The sequence below is a fragment of the Ranitomeya imitator genome, chromosome 1 (genome assembly GCF_032444005.1).
Source record: "Ranitomeya imitator isolate aRanImi1 chromosome 1, aRanImi1.pri, whole genome shotgun sequence".
Lineage (NCBI taxonomy): Eukaryota > Metazoa > Chordata > Amphibia > Anura > Dendrobatidae > Ranitomeya > Ranitomeya imitator.
In genome coordinates, this window is record NC_091282.1 from 1,164,206,818 (window position 1) to 1,164,224,915 (window position 18,098).

At 42.8% G+C, this 18,098-nt stretch overlaps 1 protein-coding gene across 4 annotated transcripts in view; it reads left to right on the top strand.

Moving 5' to 3' along the window:
• CCDC149 (coiled-coil domain containing 149) overlaps positions 1-17,121 on the top strand; it is a 128,417-nt gene extending 111,296 nt beyond the window's left edge. For 2 of the 4 annotated variants that reach the window (XM_069744656.1, XM_069744655.1), the window contains exons 11-13: positions 1,729-1,761; positions 14,310-14,423; positions 14,682-17,121. In XM_069744656.1, the coding sequence (XP_069600757.1) occupies positions 1,729-1,761; positions 14,310-14,423; positions 14,682-15,205 (671 nt within the window). In that variant the 3' untranslated portion in view covers positions 15,206-17,121. The remainder of the gene's footprint in view (positions 1-1,728; positions 1,762-14,309; positions 14,424-14,681) is intronic. The other 2 variants (XM_069744658.1, XM_069744657.1) reach the window with 1 other exon arrangement.
• The last annotated feature ends 977 nt before the right edge of the window (positions 17,122-18,098 follow it).

Consider the following 18,098-nt stretch of genomic DNA (forward strand, 5'->3'; position numbering starts at 1 on the left):
TTGCTCTACATTTTCCATAGTGTTTTATCTCAAAACGTTGCTGAAATAGTCTTCTGGCCTCTCCAGATGATCTTTAGCAAACTGCAGAATGTTCTTGTTGGAGAACAGTGGCTTTCTCATTGCACACCATTATGATTCAGCCCTTAGTTGCTTAGCGGTTTCCTTGGGTTCCTTTGTGACCACGTAGACTATTGTATAGCTTATTTTTGAAGTCATCTTTGTTGATTGAAGACTCCGTTTAGAGATGATTTTGGAGCCTTATCCAGCTTGACAAGCATCATCTGAGGTCCTAAGAACTCTCCTTTGTTCATGCCATTATACACTTCCACAAACTTGTAGGTTTTTAGTCATCCCATTGATTTAAATCACCAGACTCTAATTTAACCTTCAAGTGTTGTGCTAATCCTAAAAGTTCACGTACAGACGTAATAATGGATCATTTTCATAATTTAAAAATGACAAAGTGTAATATTTTCTACTCATTTGCTTTATTTGTTTTTCTGTATCTATTTTTAAGTACTTGTGTGAAAATCAGATGTAGTTTTAGGTCAACTTTATATAGAAATTGGGAAAATTCTGAAGGGTTCTCAAACTTTCTAGCACCACTGTAAATAGCAAATAACGTATCTCGCCCTGTAAAAACTCAGACATCCCAGTAATTATAACTATCAGGGCATCAGTGTGAGCAGGTGAGATGTGACTTTGTGAGTAATGGATGTAAAATGTACAACTAAAAGCTGTTGCTCTGTGGAAACCATCAGTAAGCAGGCCCTGTTGGCAATCTTTGTACATGCGCATGAAAAGGCTGTGGCTACATGGCCGCACTCGTCGGATCATGTGTAATGGTTCTCTATGGTGTCTCATCACATGAATTACAAATGTTGATAAATGTGCTGTATTTTCTGTCTCCGGTCGCAAGTCACACGCGACTTCAAAGCGGAACGCAGGCAACTGTGGCTTAAATGTGATTTTTCTGCAATATGCCGTAATTGGTTCTTAAAGCAAAATCACAAATCTAAAATTGCCGTACGACCGCAAATCATAGAAAAGATGCACAACTTGCCTTCGAATTGCTGTTGAACCGCACATGTCACCGTGTGTAGCCCCAGCATAAAGGATAAAGGCTTTTCCATTTCTGAAAACCCCTTTTTCCCAAGCTGCAGTTTGTTTAAAAAAAATAAACCTCGCTTTGCTCACCCTCCTCTGGTCCAGTGCCGCTGCTGCCGATGTCTGTTACTGTCAGCAGCACTGATGTCACATTGACAGCGCAGCAGCTACAGCAGATCCGCTCAGCTCATTCACTGCCTGCAGCGCTTCCGTCGTTACGTCAGACACCAGGGAGCAGTGGCGGACCTGGGGAGGGTGAGAATAGTGGAAATGCTGCTGAGGAACAAAGGTTTTCCGAAGCTACAAAACCTCTTTAATTAATGTCATAAAGGGGAATGAAGGTTTTGAAGCCTTAGAGGAGAGAGACGCTAAAAAACCATTCAGTGAGAAAAGCGCAAGGTCTCTATACTCTTTTCATTCACATGAATGGAACAGCGGCAGAAATTTCTGCAATAAATCTGCCACATGTGAACAGAACGTGTCTATACGACTTCTACACGGAGTCTTTCCACTACTGAGATGTCGTCCTCTCGTCACAGCTGAGATGTGTGCACTGTGATGATGGTACATGTGTGCTGTTACTTATCACTCTCTCTTTTCTCCCTTTTCTGCTTCATTAAGGCCTCAGCTACAATGTGTCTGTGGGATTTGGGCGTAGGTTCTGTGCTTCCTATATATTTCACACAGACTATGTTTTCTTACTCGCCTTGGTGGAGGCTGCTGTTACTAAAGGGGCCTATTGTTACACATCCGATTACGGATCATGGCCTCAATGGTGTCTTTCTTTCTTTCCTTCTTTCTCTTTTTCTTTCTTTCTCTCTTTCTTTCTCTCTTTTTCTTTCTCTTTCTCTTTCTTTCTTTTTCTTTCTTTTTCTTTTTCTTTCTTTCTTTCTTTCTTTCTTTCTTTCTTTCTCTCTTTCTCACTTTCTTTTTCTTTCTCTTTCTTTCTCTTTCTTTCACTCTTTCTCTTTCTTTCTCTTTCTTTCTTTCTCTTTCTTTCTCTTTCTTTCTTTCTTTTTCTTTCTCTTTTTCTTTCTCTTTCTTTCTCTCTTTCTTTCTTTCTCCTTTCTCTTTTTCTCTCTCTTTCTCTCTCCTTCTTTTCTGTCTCTCTCCTCTTTTACTCTCTTTTCTCTGTCTCCTTCTCGTTCTCTTGACTGACTTTATATTTATATTTTCTTTCACTCACTTTCTCTCTCTCCTTCCTTCTTTCCCTCTCCTTCCTTCTTCTTTCTTTCTTTCTCCCTCTGCTTCTCACTCTCTCCCTACTTCTCTTTCTTTTTTCTTTCTATCTTTATTTCTTTCTCTCCTTCTCTTTTTCTTTCTCTCTAATTCTCTCTTCCTCTGCCTCTCACTATTTCTCCCTCTTTCTCTCCCTCTTTCTTTTTTGTTTCTTTTTCTTCCCTTCCTTCCCTTTCTTCCTTCCCTCCCTTTATTTCCTTTCCTTCCTTTGTTTCCAAATTGCTCCCAGTGCCCTACCAAAGAATCCTGACAGGTCGCACACTGCGCATTGTAGGATGCACAAGTCTGCAGCCAATTGGAGTGACTGCAGACTAGGGATGAGCGAATAGCTTCAGATAAAACCCGGATATCTCGAGTGCTCCCGATAATCAGCTGTTCGGCGCCGAAGCTGCATGTGTCACGGCTGTGTGCCAGTCACAACACATGCATGGAGAGCCCAACAAACAGGCTCCCCATGCATGTGTTGTGTTGCGAATAGGCAGCTATTCGGTAAGCACTATAGCTAAGCTATTCGATCAACCCTACTGCAGACTTGAACCCCAAGTCTGGAAAACCCCATTACGGGCAATATGACTTCAGAAAATCACCTATTGTTTAAATGTGTTTTGTTGTGTGTTACAAACATTTGTTTTTGTACCCCAGGATCCTCCATACACGTTCCCATGTCTGTCTGGTGTCACACACCATCCGCCCTGGTGACCTCTTGTGATAGACAGCCTCTATGGAGCGTGGAACGCATTGTTTTTAGATCAGATTTTAAAGGAAATTAACCCCTTGTTTAAGTCAATTGTTAATTCTTTTCCATAGAGGCCAATTTTTGTACCTTCATTCTTTTTCTTCCCTTTCTTCTAGGAGCCATGTTTTAGCTAATTTTTATTTTGTTTCGTTTTTAACTTTCACAAACCCGGATGAGGCTTTGTTTTTCTGTAGGACGAGTTGTTGTTTTGATGACACCAGGACACCATTCACTTTACCATATATTGTATAGAACAACTGAACCACAAAAAAACCACACAAAAAAATTCCAACATATTTTTTATCAGTTGTTTTAGTAGTGTTTACTGTGCAGTATAAATGGCTGCAGCCCAGCATGAATAACTGATTTATATACGTTTTTGTTTGCTTTTTTATTTTTTAATTTGACAATTTGCAAAATTTTAAAATTTGTAAAAAAAAAAAAAAAAAAAAATACTTTTTTTTTCTTGTTCCAAGTCCCATAACTGTTTTGTTTTTCTGTTGATAGAGCTGTGTGCTGGTTGTTTTTTTTGTCTTGATTTTTTTTTGTAAGGCAAGTTTATGCTTTTTTTTTTATTTGTTTACATTTTTTAGTTCTTTTGGGTTACATCCAACTTTTCAATCACATTCTATTCAAATGTTTTGGGGAGCCAAGGTGACTAACAACCAATGGCCTGTGTTCAAGTAAAATTCAAGACAGATGTTGTCACCATGATCATATACAGAAAATGGAATTTAAAAAAATCTCTAATAATAATGAGTTTAACTGGAAATCCTGATGTTGAAGCTCATTTGATGAAGAAATCTGGGACTTTCTAATTTTGCTTAAGAAAACTAGAACATATGCCGGAAATTATTCTAAGAGCTAACTTTTCCACAGTTTCTGATTTTGGCAGACTTGCATAGATTTTTTTTTTCTATGTGAAAGTTAATTGTACTACTCAAGAACATCATTTTGCCTGCATATCTACTATATGTGTGGGCTCATTAACCAGTTACTATACCTTTGGTCTACCAGTGTAGCTATGCTTACCAGGTGGCCTTGCGCTATTGATACTCATTCACTAAATCAATGGGTCAACCTGTGATTTGGGTGAGTGTGCCAATTACAGACGCTTCTCACAAAATTAGACTTCTCATCAAAAAGTTAATTTATTTAAGTTTTGATACGAAAAGTGAAACTCATAAATAGTCATTACAAACAGAGTGATCTAGTTTAAGTGTTTATTTCTGTTAATGTTGATGATTATGGCTTACAACCAATGAAAACGCAAAAGTCATTATCTCAGTAAATTAGAATACTTTATAACACCAGCTTGAAAAATTATTTTAAAATCCTAAATGTTGGCCTACTGAAATGTATGTTCAGTAAATGCTCTCAATACTTGGTCTTTTTTCATCAATTACTACTTACTGGTGTGACATGGAGGCGATCAGCCTGTGGCCACTGCTGAGGTGTTATGGATGCCCAGGTTGCTTTGATCTCAGCCTTCAACTCGTCTGCACTGTTGGGTCTGGTGTCTCATCTTCCTTTTGACAATACACCAGAGATTCTCTATGGGGTTAAGGTCAGGTGAGTTTGCTGGCCAATCAAGCACAGTGATACTGTTGTTTATAAACCAGGTATTGGTACTTTTGGAAGTGTGGACAGGTGCCAAGTCCTGCTGGAGAACGAAATTTCCATCTCCAAAAAGCTTGTCGGCAGAGGGAAGCATGAAGTGCTCTAAAATTTCCTGGTAGATGGCTGCGCTGACTTTGGTCTTGATAAAACACCGTAGACCTAAACCAGCAGATGACATGGCTCCCCAAACCATCACTGATTGTGGAAAACTCACACTAGACCTCAAGCAGCTTGGATTGTGGCCTTTCCACTCTTCCTCCAGACTCTGTGACCATGATTTCCAAATGAAATCCAAAATCTACTTTAATCTCAAAACAACACCTTGGACCACTGAGCAATAGTCCAGTTTTTGTCCTTGGCCCAAGTAAGACGCTTCTGGCGTTGTCTATTGGTCATGACACAAGGAATGTGACACTTGTAGCCCATGTCCTGGATATGTCTGTGTGTGGTGGCTCTTGAGGCAATGACTCTAGGAGCAGTCCACTCCTTGTGAATCTCCCCCATATTTTTGAATGGCCTTTTCTTAACAATCCTTTTAAAGCTGCGGTTATTCCAGTTGCTTGTGCACCTTTTCTTTTTCAACCACACTTTTTCTTTCCATTCAACTTTTCATGACTATGCTTGGATACAGCACTCTGTGAACAGTCAGCTTCTTTAGCAATGACCTTTTGTGGCTTACCTTCCTTGTGTAGTGTGTCAATGACTGCCTTCTGGACATCTGTCAAGCCAGCAGTCTTCCCCATGATTGTGGAGACTACTGAAACAGACTAAGGGACCTTTTTACACGCTTAGAAAGACTTTGCAGGTGTTTTTTGTTAATTATTCTAATTTACTGAGATAATGACTTTTGGGTCTTTATTGGCTGTAAGCCATAATCATCAACATTAAAGGGAACCTGTCACCCCCAAAATCGAAGGTGAGCTAAGCCCACCAGCATCAGGAGCTTATCTACAGCATTCTGGAATGCTGCAGATATGCCCCCGATGTATCCTGAAAGATGAGAAAAAGAGGTTAGATTATACTCACCCAGGGGCGGTCCCAGTACAATAGATGTCGCGGTCCGGGGCCTCCTATCTTCTTACGATGACGTCCTCTTCTTGTATTCGCTCTGCGGCTCCAGCGCAGGCGTACTTTGTCGGCCCTGTTGAGGGCAGAGCAAAGTAGTGCAGTGCGCAAGCGCCGGGAAAGGTCAGAGAGGCCCAGCGCCTGCGCACTGCAGTACTTTGCTCTGCCCTCAACAGAGCCGACAATGTACGCCTGCGCCGGAGCCGCAGCGTGACTACAAGAAGAGGACATCATCGTAAGAAGATGGGAGGCCCCGGACTGGACCGCGACGCCTATCGGACCGGACCGCAGCGGGACCGCCCCTGGGTGAGTATAATCTAACCTCTTTTTCTCATCTTTCAGGATACATCAGGAGCTTATCTACAGCATTCCAGAATGCTGTAGATAAGCCCCTGATGCTGGTGGGCTTAGCTCATCTTCAATTTTGGGGGTGACAGGTTCCCTTTAACAGAAATAAGCACTTGAAATAGATCACTCTGTTTGTAATGACTATATAATATGAGTTTCATTTTTTGTATTGAAGAACTGAAATAAATTAACTTTTTGATAATTCTAATTTTGTGAGAAGCACCTGTATATGACAGATTCTGGAGAAAATGCTGAAGATAACCCACCACCTGAAGTATCTAAACAGATGCTTATTCCCCTCTCCTAGTCTATGACATACAGTGGGGCAAAAAAGTATTTAGTCAGTCAGCAATAGTGCAAGTTCCACCACTTAAAAAGATGAGAGGCGTCTGTAATTTACATCATAGGAAGACCTCAACTATGGGAGACAAACTGAGAAAAAAAATCCAGAAAATCACAGTCTGTTTTTTTAACATTTTATTTGCATATTATGGTGGAAAATAAGTATTTGGTCAGAAACAAAATTTCATCTCAATACTTTGTAATATATCCTTTGTTGGCAATGACAAGGTTTTCTGTAAGTCTTCACAAGGTTGCCACACACTGTTGTTGGTATGTTGGCCCATTCCTCCATGCAGATCTCCTCTAGAGCAGTGATGTTTTTGGCTTTTCGCTTGGCAACACGGACTTTCAACTCCCTCCAAAGGTTTTCTATAGGGTTGAGATCTGGAGACTGGCTAGGCCACTCCAGGACCTTGAAATGCTTCTTACGAAGCCACTCCTTCGTTGCCCTGGCGGTGTGCTTTGGATCATTGTCATGTTGAAAGACCCAGCCACGTTTCATCTTCAATGCCCTTGCTGATGGAAGGAGGTTTGCACTCAAAATCTCATGATACATGGCCCCATTCATTCTTTCATGTACCCGGATCAGTCGTCCTGGCCCCTTTGCAGAGAAACAGCCCCAAAGCATGATGTTTCCACCACCATGCTTTACAGTAGGTATGGTGTTTGATGGATGCAACTCAGTATTCTTTTTCCTCCAAACACGACAAGTTGTGTTTCTACCAAACAGTTCCAGTTTGGTTTCATCAGACCATAGGACATTCTCCCAAAACTCCTCTGGATCATCCAAATGCTCTCTAGCAAACTTCAGACGGGCCCGGACATGTACTGGCTTAAGCAGTGGGACACGTCTGGCACTGCAGGATCTGAGTCCATGGTGGCGTAGTGTGTTACTTATGGTAGGCCTTGTGACATTGGTCCCAGCTCTCTGCAGTTCATTCACTAGGTCCCCCCGCGTGGTTCTGGGATTTTTGCTCACCGTTCTTGTGATCATTCTGACCCCACGGGGTGGGATTTTGCGTGGAGCCCCAGATCGAGGGAGATTATCAGTGGTCTTGTATGTCTTCCATTTTCTAATTATTGCTCCCACTGTTGATTTCCTCACTCCAAGCTGGTTGGCTATTGCAGATTCAGTCTTCCCAGCCTGGTGCAGGGCTACAATTTTGTTTCTGGTGTCCTTTGACAGCTCTTTGGTCTTCACCATAGTGAAGTTTGGAGTCAGACTGTTTGAGGGTGTGCACAGGTGTCTTTTTATACTGATAACAAGTTTAAACAGGTGCCATTACTACAGGTAATGAGTGGAGGAAAGAGGAGACTCTTAAAGAAGAAGTTACAGGTCTGTGAGAGCCAGAAATCTTGATTGTTTGTTTCTGACCAAATACTTATTTTCCACCATAATATGCAAATAAAATGTTAAAAAAACAGACAACGTGATTTTCTGGATTTTTTTTTCTCAGTTTGTCTCCCATAGTTGAGGTCTACCTATGATGTAAATTACAGACGCCTCTCATCTTTTTAAGTGGTGGAACTTGCACTATTGCTGACTGACTAAATACTTTTTTGCCCCACTGTATGCACCCTCACCCTCAGTCAAACTGAGCATGCATGTGTACGCCCACCTTAGCTCTGTATGTTATCTGAGCTCGGGCACAGTACATTTTAGTAATAGAAATCAAGGAGATCTTTTTATGTAAAAGATTTTGTTTCCATACACATATTTTTTTTTAAATAATTTTTCAAGGATGATTTTTTTAATTTTTCATGCCACTCTCCATGTGGTGGAAAAAAAAATCGAAATCTTGAAGGTTAAGCCGAGTGTTTGGCTGTCAGCTACCTTGCCCGACAGTCCTGTCCAGAGGAACCGTGACAGCTGCTATCATACTTCTCTGATTGCGGCTTATATTGTCCAGAACAAAAGGATCGACAGTCTTAAATCAGATAGTCGGGAGGTCCACGTAGAAGGAAGACCATTGGCCGAGCCGGTGATAACAGTAGTTTCAGCAAACAGTCTAATTTGTAAGGGGGCCTTAAGGTCAATTTGGCCACTTAACCACATTTACGCACACTTATGCGACTGTTTCGGTAACCCCAATGGAGAGAACAACCTTTTCCAATAACACTGATTCTATATCTCTTAGCCATTTTGCATATATTTTAGATTGAGATCATGATATGGCTTCATTGTTTTCCTCGGGATTAGTCCGATATATTGTAACTTTCATTGTCTTTGGTAATTCCATTTCATTTTTTTTCCTTTTACAAAAACCTACAAATTGCTTGTTTCATCACGGTAGGAATCAGGATAGAAGTGTAGAATAGAATATAACAAATGAAGTCGGCAATTGGGAACAAGCAGACGGCTCCTCTGGGCTTCACGTCGAGAAATCTCAAGTACAGAATGTGTTACATTAATGTTCAGTAACCTCACCATCCATCATTAAGCCGCCTCACTTTACGATGTCAAACGCTCCATAAAACTCTATAAACATTGAGTTTTGGATAAAGGACATTCAAGGGGCTAACAACGAATGTGTATGCATAATGCACAATATCTTTAAGAAACGCTTCATTAATTCTCAGAATCTTTGGTTGTAGGTGAAGTGGTTCTAACAATGATAAAAAAAAGTATTTTTAATGTCACAGCCCAGCCAAACCCAACCGGACCAGAACACCAATCACAACAACCTGACAAAAGCCGGAATTAGGAAGATGGCAGACGAAGGCCAGGAGAGGTATGTCAGTGACTGGAATTATGATATCATCAGCTCACAGAAACTGACCATGTACCGGAGCCTACAGAGAGACTACAGACTGGCGCCATATCTGGAGAAACTCCCGGACCCCAGAGACCGCCAGATCCTGAGCCGATATAGACTCAGCGCCCACAATCTGGCCATCGAATGTGGCCGACACAGGCAGAGCTACAAGCCCAGGGAGCAAAGACTGTGCCAACACTGTGACCAGGATGCCATAGAGGACGAAACCCACTTCCTGCTACACTGCTCCAAATACTCAGCAGTGAGGGACACTCACTTCAGGAGACTCTCACATCTCTTCCCAGACTTCATCACCATGAAGGAGGAAGAGAAAACATATATCCTGCTGGGAGAAGAAGAGAGAGCAGTGGAGATAGCAGCGCGGTATGTGAGCGAATGTCATAGACTGCGAGAAAGAGAACTATGATGCCATGGACTATAGCCCCCAATCTGGACCTGCCCCATCCACCTCCCCTATGCCATGGACTATAGCCCCCACCCTGGACCTGCCCCATCCACCTGCCCTATGCCATGGACTATAGCCCCCAACCTGGACCTGCCCCATCCACCTGCCCTATGCCATGGACTATAGCCCCCAACCTGGACCTGCCCCATCCACCTGCCCTATGCCATGGACTATAGCCCCCAACCTGGACCTGCCCCATCCACCTGCCCTATGCCATGGACTATAGCCCCCAACCTGGACCTGCCCCATCCACCTTCCCTACAGCTCCTACCCAACATCCCCACAGTCCCTATCCCTTTTGCCTTTATACACTTGCTTTGGCAAAACTGATGTGTATTTGGTCCTGCCAATAAAGCTTCTTTGAATCTTGAATCTTGAATGTCAAAGTGATGGAGAGTATCTGACAATAAACATCTGAATGTGCAGGTCTTCGCCTCCTTCATGTCAGTACTTTATGGAAACACCTTAATGAGGACATTTTCACTTCTACTAGTTTGGTGGAATTTATGTTGTTTTTAAAGTCAAAACTAGCACTACATTAAAAAAAGAAAGAAGAGTCTTTCCAATATTCTTACCTTTTATGTTCCACTCTTGGCATCGAAATGGCACGTGAGAAGGCAACCTCAGCATCATACACCGTAGACTGTGTGGACATGTTATAAACTTTTCCGCATGTCATTTTCGTCACCATTCTTTCTGATCTCTTGATAGGCTTTAAATTTCATGTAAAACACTTCAAGGTGAACTTTTCAAAGTTCATCAGAGAATCTTCATTGACTTGATGTCTGGGCTCTGACTTGTTTATTCCACTTCCATGTTTCTGTCGGATTTATATTTGCGGTTGTGACTTGTTAGAAAATAAATCTGGTCAGCTCAAGTTGTCTTGCAGGGTTTTCTAACTGGGAGTATGAACTTGCTAATTCCTTTAGATGCCCTCAGAGCCGCCAAACTTTTCCTAAGCAAAGTCACTTTCGGAAAAAGTGGCGGTCTTAATGTAGTTCTTTGCGGGGCCAGTGTTTATTTTTCCCTATAAAAGTGAACGACTTCCAAAGGAAGCAAGAAACCATAAATCCAACTGATACATAATTAATTTGTGGATGGGTATTCCCGTAGAATACTAAACTAGTAAAGACCCATATTAGCCACTCCAAAACGAATATACGGTAAATAATCAGCAGAAAGGAAGTGTTTTAGCTAAAAATCAAAAACTTTCGTTGTATGCAAAATTGTAAAAAAAAAAAACATGAAAGTTGGCACACAACGATGCACACCAGTACTGAGTGGCCAAAAAAGTGCATAGTAAAAGCAAAAGGATTAATCTATATGTCAGAAACGTTCAGTTATAAACATTTATCTGACACAAGTAAATTGGACAAATATCAAAACTAGTGTTTGCCTAGTGTGCTCGTGTGTGCGCCGAGTAAGTTTTTTCTAGTGTGCTTGGGTGTACGCCGAGTGAGTTTGCCTAGGGTGCTTGGGTATGCACCGAGTGAGTTGCCTTGGGTGTTCGAGTATGCACCGAGTGAGTTTGCCTAGGGTGCTCGAGTATGCACCGAGTGAGTTGCCCAGGGTGTTCGGGTATGCACCAAGTGAGTTTGCCTAGGGTGCTCGAGTATGCACCGAGTGAGTTGCCTAAGGTGCTCAAGTATGCACCGAGTGAGTTGCCTAGGGTGTTCAAGTATGCACCGAGTGAGTTTGCCTAGGGTGCTCGAGTATGCACCGAGTGAGTTGCCTAAGGTGCTCAAGTATGCACCGAGTGAGTTTGCCTAGGGTGCTCGAGTATGCACCGAGTGAGTTTGCCTAGGGTGTTCGAGTATGCACCGAGTGAGTTTGCCTAGGGTGCTCGAGTATGCACCGAGTGAGTTTGCCTAGGGTGTTCGGGTATGCACCGAGTGAGTTTGCCTAGGGTGTTCGGGTATGCACCGAGTGAGTTTGCCTAGGGTGCTCGAGTATGCACCGAGTGAGTTGCCTAAAGTACTCAAGTATGCACCGAGTGAGTTGCCTTGGGTGTTCGAGTATGCACCGAGTGAGTTTGCCTAGGGTGCTCGAGTATGCACCGAGTGAGTTGCCCAGGGTGTTCGGGTATGCACCGAGTGAGTTGCCTAAGGTGCTCAAGTATGCACCGAGTGAGTTGCCTAGGGTGTTCGAGTATGCACCGAGTGAGTTTGCCTAGGGTGCTCGAGTATGCACCGAGTGAGTTGCCCAGGGTGTTCGGGTATGCACCGAGTGAGTTGCCTAAGGTGCTCAAGTATGCACCGAGTGAGTTGCCTAGGGTGTTCGAGTATGCACCGAGTGAGTTGCCCAGGGTGTTCGGGTATGCACCGAGTGAGTTGCCTAAGGTGCTCAAGTATGCACCGAGTGAGTTGCCTAGGGTGTTCGAGTATGCACCGAGTGAGTTTGCCTAGGGTGCTCGAGTATGCACCGAGTGAGTTGCCCAGGGTGTTCGGGTATGCACCGAGTGAGTTGCCTAAGGTGCTCAAGTATGCACCGAGAGAGTTGCCTAGGGTGTTCGAGTATGCACCGAGTGAGTTGCCCAGGGTGTTCGGGTATGCACCGAGTGAGTTGCCTAAGGTGCTCAAGTATGCACCGAGTGAGTTGCCTAGGGTGTTCGAGTATGCACCGAGTGAGTTGCCCAGGGTGTTCGGGTATGCACCGAGTGAGTTGCCTAAGGTGCTCAAGTATGCACCGAGTGAGTTGCCTAGGGTGTTCGAGTATGCACCGAGTGAGTTTGCCTAGGGTGCTCGAGTATTCACCGAGTGAGTTGCCCAGGGTGTTCGGGTATGCACCGAGTGAGTTGCCTAAGGTGCTCAAGTATGCACCGAGTGAGTTGCCTAGGGTGTTCGAGTATGCACCGAGTTGCCCAGGGTGTTCGGGTATGCACCGAGTGAGTTGCCTAAGGTGCTCAAGTATGCACCGAGTGAGTTTGCCTAGGGTGTTCGAGTATGCACCGAGTGAGTTTGCCTAGGGTGTTCGAGTATGCACCGAGTGAGTTTGCCTAGGGTGCTCGAGTATGCACCGAGTGAGTTGCCTAGGATGTTCGGGTATGCACCGAGTGAGTTTACCTAGGGTGTTCGGGTATGCACCGAGTGAGTTTGCCTAGGGTGCTCAGGTATGCATCAAGTATCGCGGGTGCTCGAGGGACATGTTCGAGGCTCCCTGACGAGTAGTGGATAACCCCTTTAACCGCTTCAGTTTCTAAATCCTGAAGCTGATGAAAGCAATACAAAAAGACTGAACATGTGCACAGCAAGTCATTTTTACATTGCTGTACATTTTGTGTAGCTCTTTTCAGGTAGAATCCGCCTAAAAAAGACATCCTTCGTCAATTTTTCTGAATTCATATTGCCCTCTACCTTCTAGGGGTTTTCTTTGGAGGATCTTACACAACTGCCAAGGTAACACAGCTCAGTTACTTCAGAACCACCTCCTTCATGTTAATGGCTGATTGGCATGAAACTCCTTTATCTTGGCACACAAGTGTTCTGCAGCAGCTGAGGTGTGTAACTTAAGGTACCGTGGTATATCTATGCCCTGCGTGCACCATGTGCGTTGTTATCTGTCGCTTCTATCCATACTTGTACCTGTGAGTGTTCTCGTAGATGACCGCAGTGTGTACAGACTTCATACATGATTTGTATCCTCAGATCCCATCATGCCATTTAGTCGACACTGTCCATAATTAGTGAAGATTTTCTTCGTATCCATCCAGTATGACACATATTTTTCATTTTTGCGATGCTCGCTGGTAAGAGACATGGAGAGATAATATAGACAACACATGACAACTGCTAGGTAAGGCTGTAGCTGCTCAATGAATGTCACACATAGCTGGTAATATAACCTCTAGGTCATTTCACTTTCCCAAAATTAAAAGTGATCCTAAAGGGGTCTTTCAACAAAATTGATGTTATTTTCTAAAAGTAGCACCACAGTTGTCCATCTGCTGTATCTCGAATTAGAGCTCAGTTCCATAGAAGTGAATAGGGTCGAGCCACAACACATCATCTGTTGTCAGAAGTTGCACTGTCTTCGGCAGAAAGACGCCACGTTTTTCTTATCCTGTATGAACTTCTTAACACAATTTAGACTTAAATAGGTCTTAGAAAAGCTTTTCATATATGTTGTGTTAGTAGTAAAAGAAAACGACTGTGCTTTACTTACCCTCCCAGGGTCCAGTACTGAGTTGCCACCGCAGCATCCTGCGTCTTTTATTGTTTCACTTCGACATCACTGCAGGCAATCGGAGCTCAGCGGCTCCATCTATGTAGACTTCACAAGCGGCTCAGAGCTGCTGCTCTCACTGATTGGCTGTCGACATGACGTCCGCGCTGCTGACAATCACAGGCATCAGAAGGTGGAGGCTCTACAATAGACTTGAGGTGGAGTGAAACCAAGTTTGTTTATTTACTATTACATCTTATAGGAAAAGTGTTTCTGGAAGGGGTTGTCCACTTTTAAGAACGTGTTTGGATCCCAACATTGAGGTTGAGCATCGCAACCATGAATTATAATCTCTTCTTCCATTAGCACCCATTTTACCTCTTTAAGTGAAAAACATTTAATTTATCATCTTGGTAGGGGGGTCAAATAGTTATTTTTTAATCTGAATATATTTCTATTATGTTTGTAGGTGGTCGGGACACAATATCATTACATGATCCAACAATGCCAACTACACAGAGACCAAAGTCACCGATGATTACTTTTACTGATGTACCTTGCCACAAACCTCTGATTTATGAAGGTAATAACATGATGTGGTTGTACTACTTCTTTGACCCCAAAAAGTTGTTTAAAAACCTATAAAAATAAGCTGTCTACAGTGAGAGAGCTGTGATCTGATGGACATGTTGCATTCCTTATGCTTTGTCTAAGGTGGCTTCTTCTATGGGAGCCTTTACTGTATATGGAAATCCTGGCTGTGAGAAAAAGTTAGTAAATAAATTAAGAACCAGTGACGGGTTGTATTTAATAGATTTTTTGTGTGTGTATTTGTGTATAGCACGCAGACAACCTGACGTGGAGAGATGTCCTGCTGATGTGGACAAGCCAACCAAAAAGAAACCCAATCAGTTATTAGACAACTCTCAAGATCCACTTGGTCATACTTACGAGAACATGTATCTTCATCCCTTAATACCTCTTCTTTGCTCAGAGCAAAAGGAATTGGAGACATCTGGGGAACAAATTATTGACCTGGCTGAAGAACTGGCTTCTGTTGAGATGGAGGAAAACCACATGATAAGTTCTGAAGGAGGCCACACTATTGCAGAAGATCCTCCTCTGGATAGTTTTGATACTCCATCGTCTAGTCCAGAACCCACTGAAAAACTAGAAGAGGAGCTTTTATCACCATCCAGCTTGGATGTAACTCAAGAAACGGTTGATGATAGTTTGGAGAACATTGTGCTTGAAAATGATTCGGACAGAAAAAATGACAATTCTGTGTCTCCCGGACTGGATGAACCTTCAATGACCGTGTGCAATTCTGAAAGTGTTCAGTCCACAGATGACCAGGGGTCATGACTACGTGCGCCAAGCTTCCAAAGATGTACCATATGTGTGTAAGGACCTGACTTGAAATACTCTGCAACATGCTGGAAAAATGCTAATTTCATGAAAGTCTGGACATTTCATTGGTTAGAGATTTTGGACATTTAATATTGGTATTTGTATGGTGAAGAAATGGCGGTGGCTTTGTCTTACAGTTTATGTTCGTGTGTGTGGACTTGTTGAAATGTTTGCAAACCAGAGATGATGGACCAATGATTTTGCACAGTCTGGAGCAGTCAACCACTTACGTACGGTGATATTTGGCTAAAATATTTGGTAGCCACCTTATGAACAATTCCTTAAAGAAGTTTTGAGCTGTGTCCACCTTAGCGCAGGTTGTCCACATTGGTGTGGATTGCAGAAAGTTCCAAAAGTTGATTGTTTAAGATAAAAAAATCCATCTACTTACGTTCCCAAACTTCTGTCACTACCATCAAAGTCTCCCTGAACCCTTACTGGTAATAACACGTTATTGCTGGAGACCAGTAAACTGAGAGCAGTGGTGAACCAGGGATACCTTGATATGGTAATGGTAGAAATTTGGAATAAGGAGTACACTTCTTTATTTTATTTTTTTTTTTAATTCCTCATGATTTTTCTACAGGTTTCCAGGTGAACCTTATAAAATAAAATAAAAATCCCCACACTTATTAACTGTAAAAATCAGCATAATTTACTCAACAAGATACTTAGTTTAAATGGCAACAAAGCCCTCTTCGCTAAAAAAAAAAGACAAATTTTCTCATCAAAATAAATAATTCCTTTTAATATAAGAATTTATTTGAACCCTTAAAGGGAAGCTGTCAGCAGGTGTGTCCCATGTCAAATAAGGCATTGTAATATTCTGTATATCTGCCCCCAATCCGGCCTGAAAGACAGTAAAAATACCCTTTATTATACTCCCCTGGGGACGCTAAGGTGCAATGGGCGTCACTGTCTTGGTCCAGTGCTTCCATCGGACCGGACTGCCCTGTAGGGGAGTATAATAAGGGTCTTTTTCTTGTCCTACAGGCCAGATTGGGGGCATAGGTTATATACAGCATTTTAGGATGCTGTATGTCAGGGCTGAAAGGTGGTGGCCATATCTCAAAGGACAAACCTGGTGACAGGTTCCCTTTAAATGGCGCAGAAAGAAAATATTACAATTCATTCTCCTACATATGACAAAGCCTCACATGAACATGACATTTAAAAATAAAAATAAAGTTATGTCTTCTAAAATGTGGAGAGGCAAAAACAAAAAAACCAGGCCCCTTTTAGACTGGATCGTATTCTTTACTAATATATCATTAGTTGTGGACTTGGTGATAGGGACTTGCTTATATTGGGGTTATCAAGCATTTTAGGCAAAGTGTCTCAATACATTTTTTTTTTTGTTGGCGGCTGGTTGAAACCAAAGGACGTGGTGGATTTCCCAGCAGCGTCTTCAGCAATCACGAATACTGACACTTCCACTGCATTTTAAGTAAGAAAAGAACATTTCATTAAATTATTTAATTTATGTTACAAGGGTGTATTATGCTGACCTGACTATTCATCCCTTCCGTATGTTTCCTTGTATTTCTCGATCCTATAGAACTTATGGAGCACAAATACCTCTCTATAGGCCGCTAGATTTACTAAAGACAAATCCTCCGTCCATCCGTGCGCAGGATGTATAGACGCTTCTATACCGGATACTGTGTCGCCATGTCTTCTATATGTGTCGTGAGAACGTTTTCTTCCTTTAGCCATACATTGAGTACTGATCTGTTCTGCTCTCCAGATACGCGGCAGTCTCTCTTTGTGCTTTTTACTTGAATGACCGATAATTTAATTTAATTTTATCATGATGATATTGTAAGATGACCAGAAAGGCCAGAGAAATAAAGAATATGTTTTGCTGCTGAGATTCAGTCTTTTATTCTGTTAAAGGGAATCTGTCAACAGTTTTTTGCTATGTAATTCGAGAGCAGCATAGTGTAGGGGCAGAGAGTCTAATTCCTGTGATATCACTAACAACTGGTGTTTTCCCCTCAAGCTTTAAACATGCCTCCATCACACCTATCCTCAAAAAGCCCTCTCTTGATCCATCCTCTGTATCTAGCTATCGCCCTATATCACTTCTCCCCTATGCCTCCAAACTTCTGGAACACCACATCTACCTTGAACTGTCCTCCCATCTCTCTTCTTGCTCCCTCTTTGACCGCTTACAATCTGGCTTCCGGTCACACCATTCCACTGAAACTGCCCTAACTAAGGTCACCAATGACCTCTTAACCGCCAAGAGCAAGCGACACTACTCTATCCTCCTCCTCCTGGACCTGTCCTCTGCCTTTGACACAGTGGACCATTCCCTATTATTACAAACCCTCTCATCCCTTGGCATCACAGACTTGGCCCTATCCTGGATCTCATCATACCTAGCAGACCGGACATTCAGCGTCTCCCACTCACACACCACCTCCTCACCTCGCCCTCTATCTGTCGGAGTCCCACAAGGTTCAGTCCTAGGGCCCCTGCTCTTCTCCATTTACACCTTTGGCCTGGGACAGCTCATAGAATCTCATGGCTTTCATTATCACCTCTATGCTAATGATACACAGATCTATATCCCTGGACCAGATATCACCTCCCTACTAACCAGAATCCCTCAATGTCTGTCCACTATTTCATCCTTCTTAGATTTCTGAAACTTAACATGGACAAAACAGAATTCATCATCTTTCCCCCATCTCACGCGACCCCCCCCAACAAACCTATCCATTACAGTAAATGGCTGCCCACTCTCCCCAGTCCCACAAGCTCGCTGCCTCGGGGTAATCCTTGACGCTGATCTCTCCTTCAAACCACATATCCAAGCCCTTTCCACTTCCTGCCGACTTCA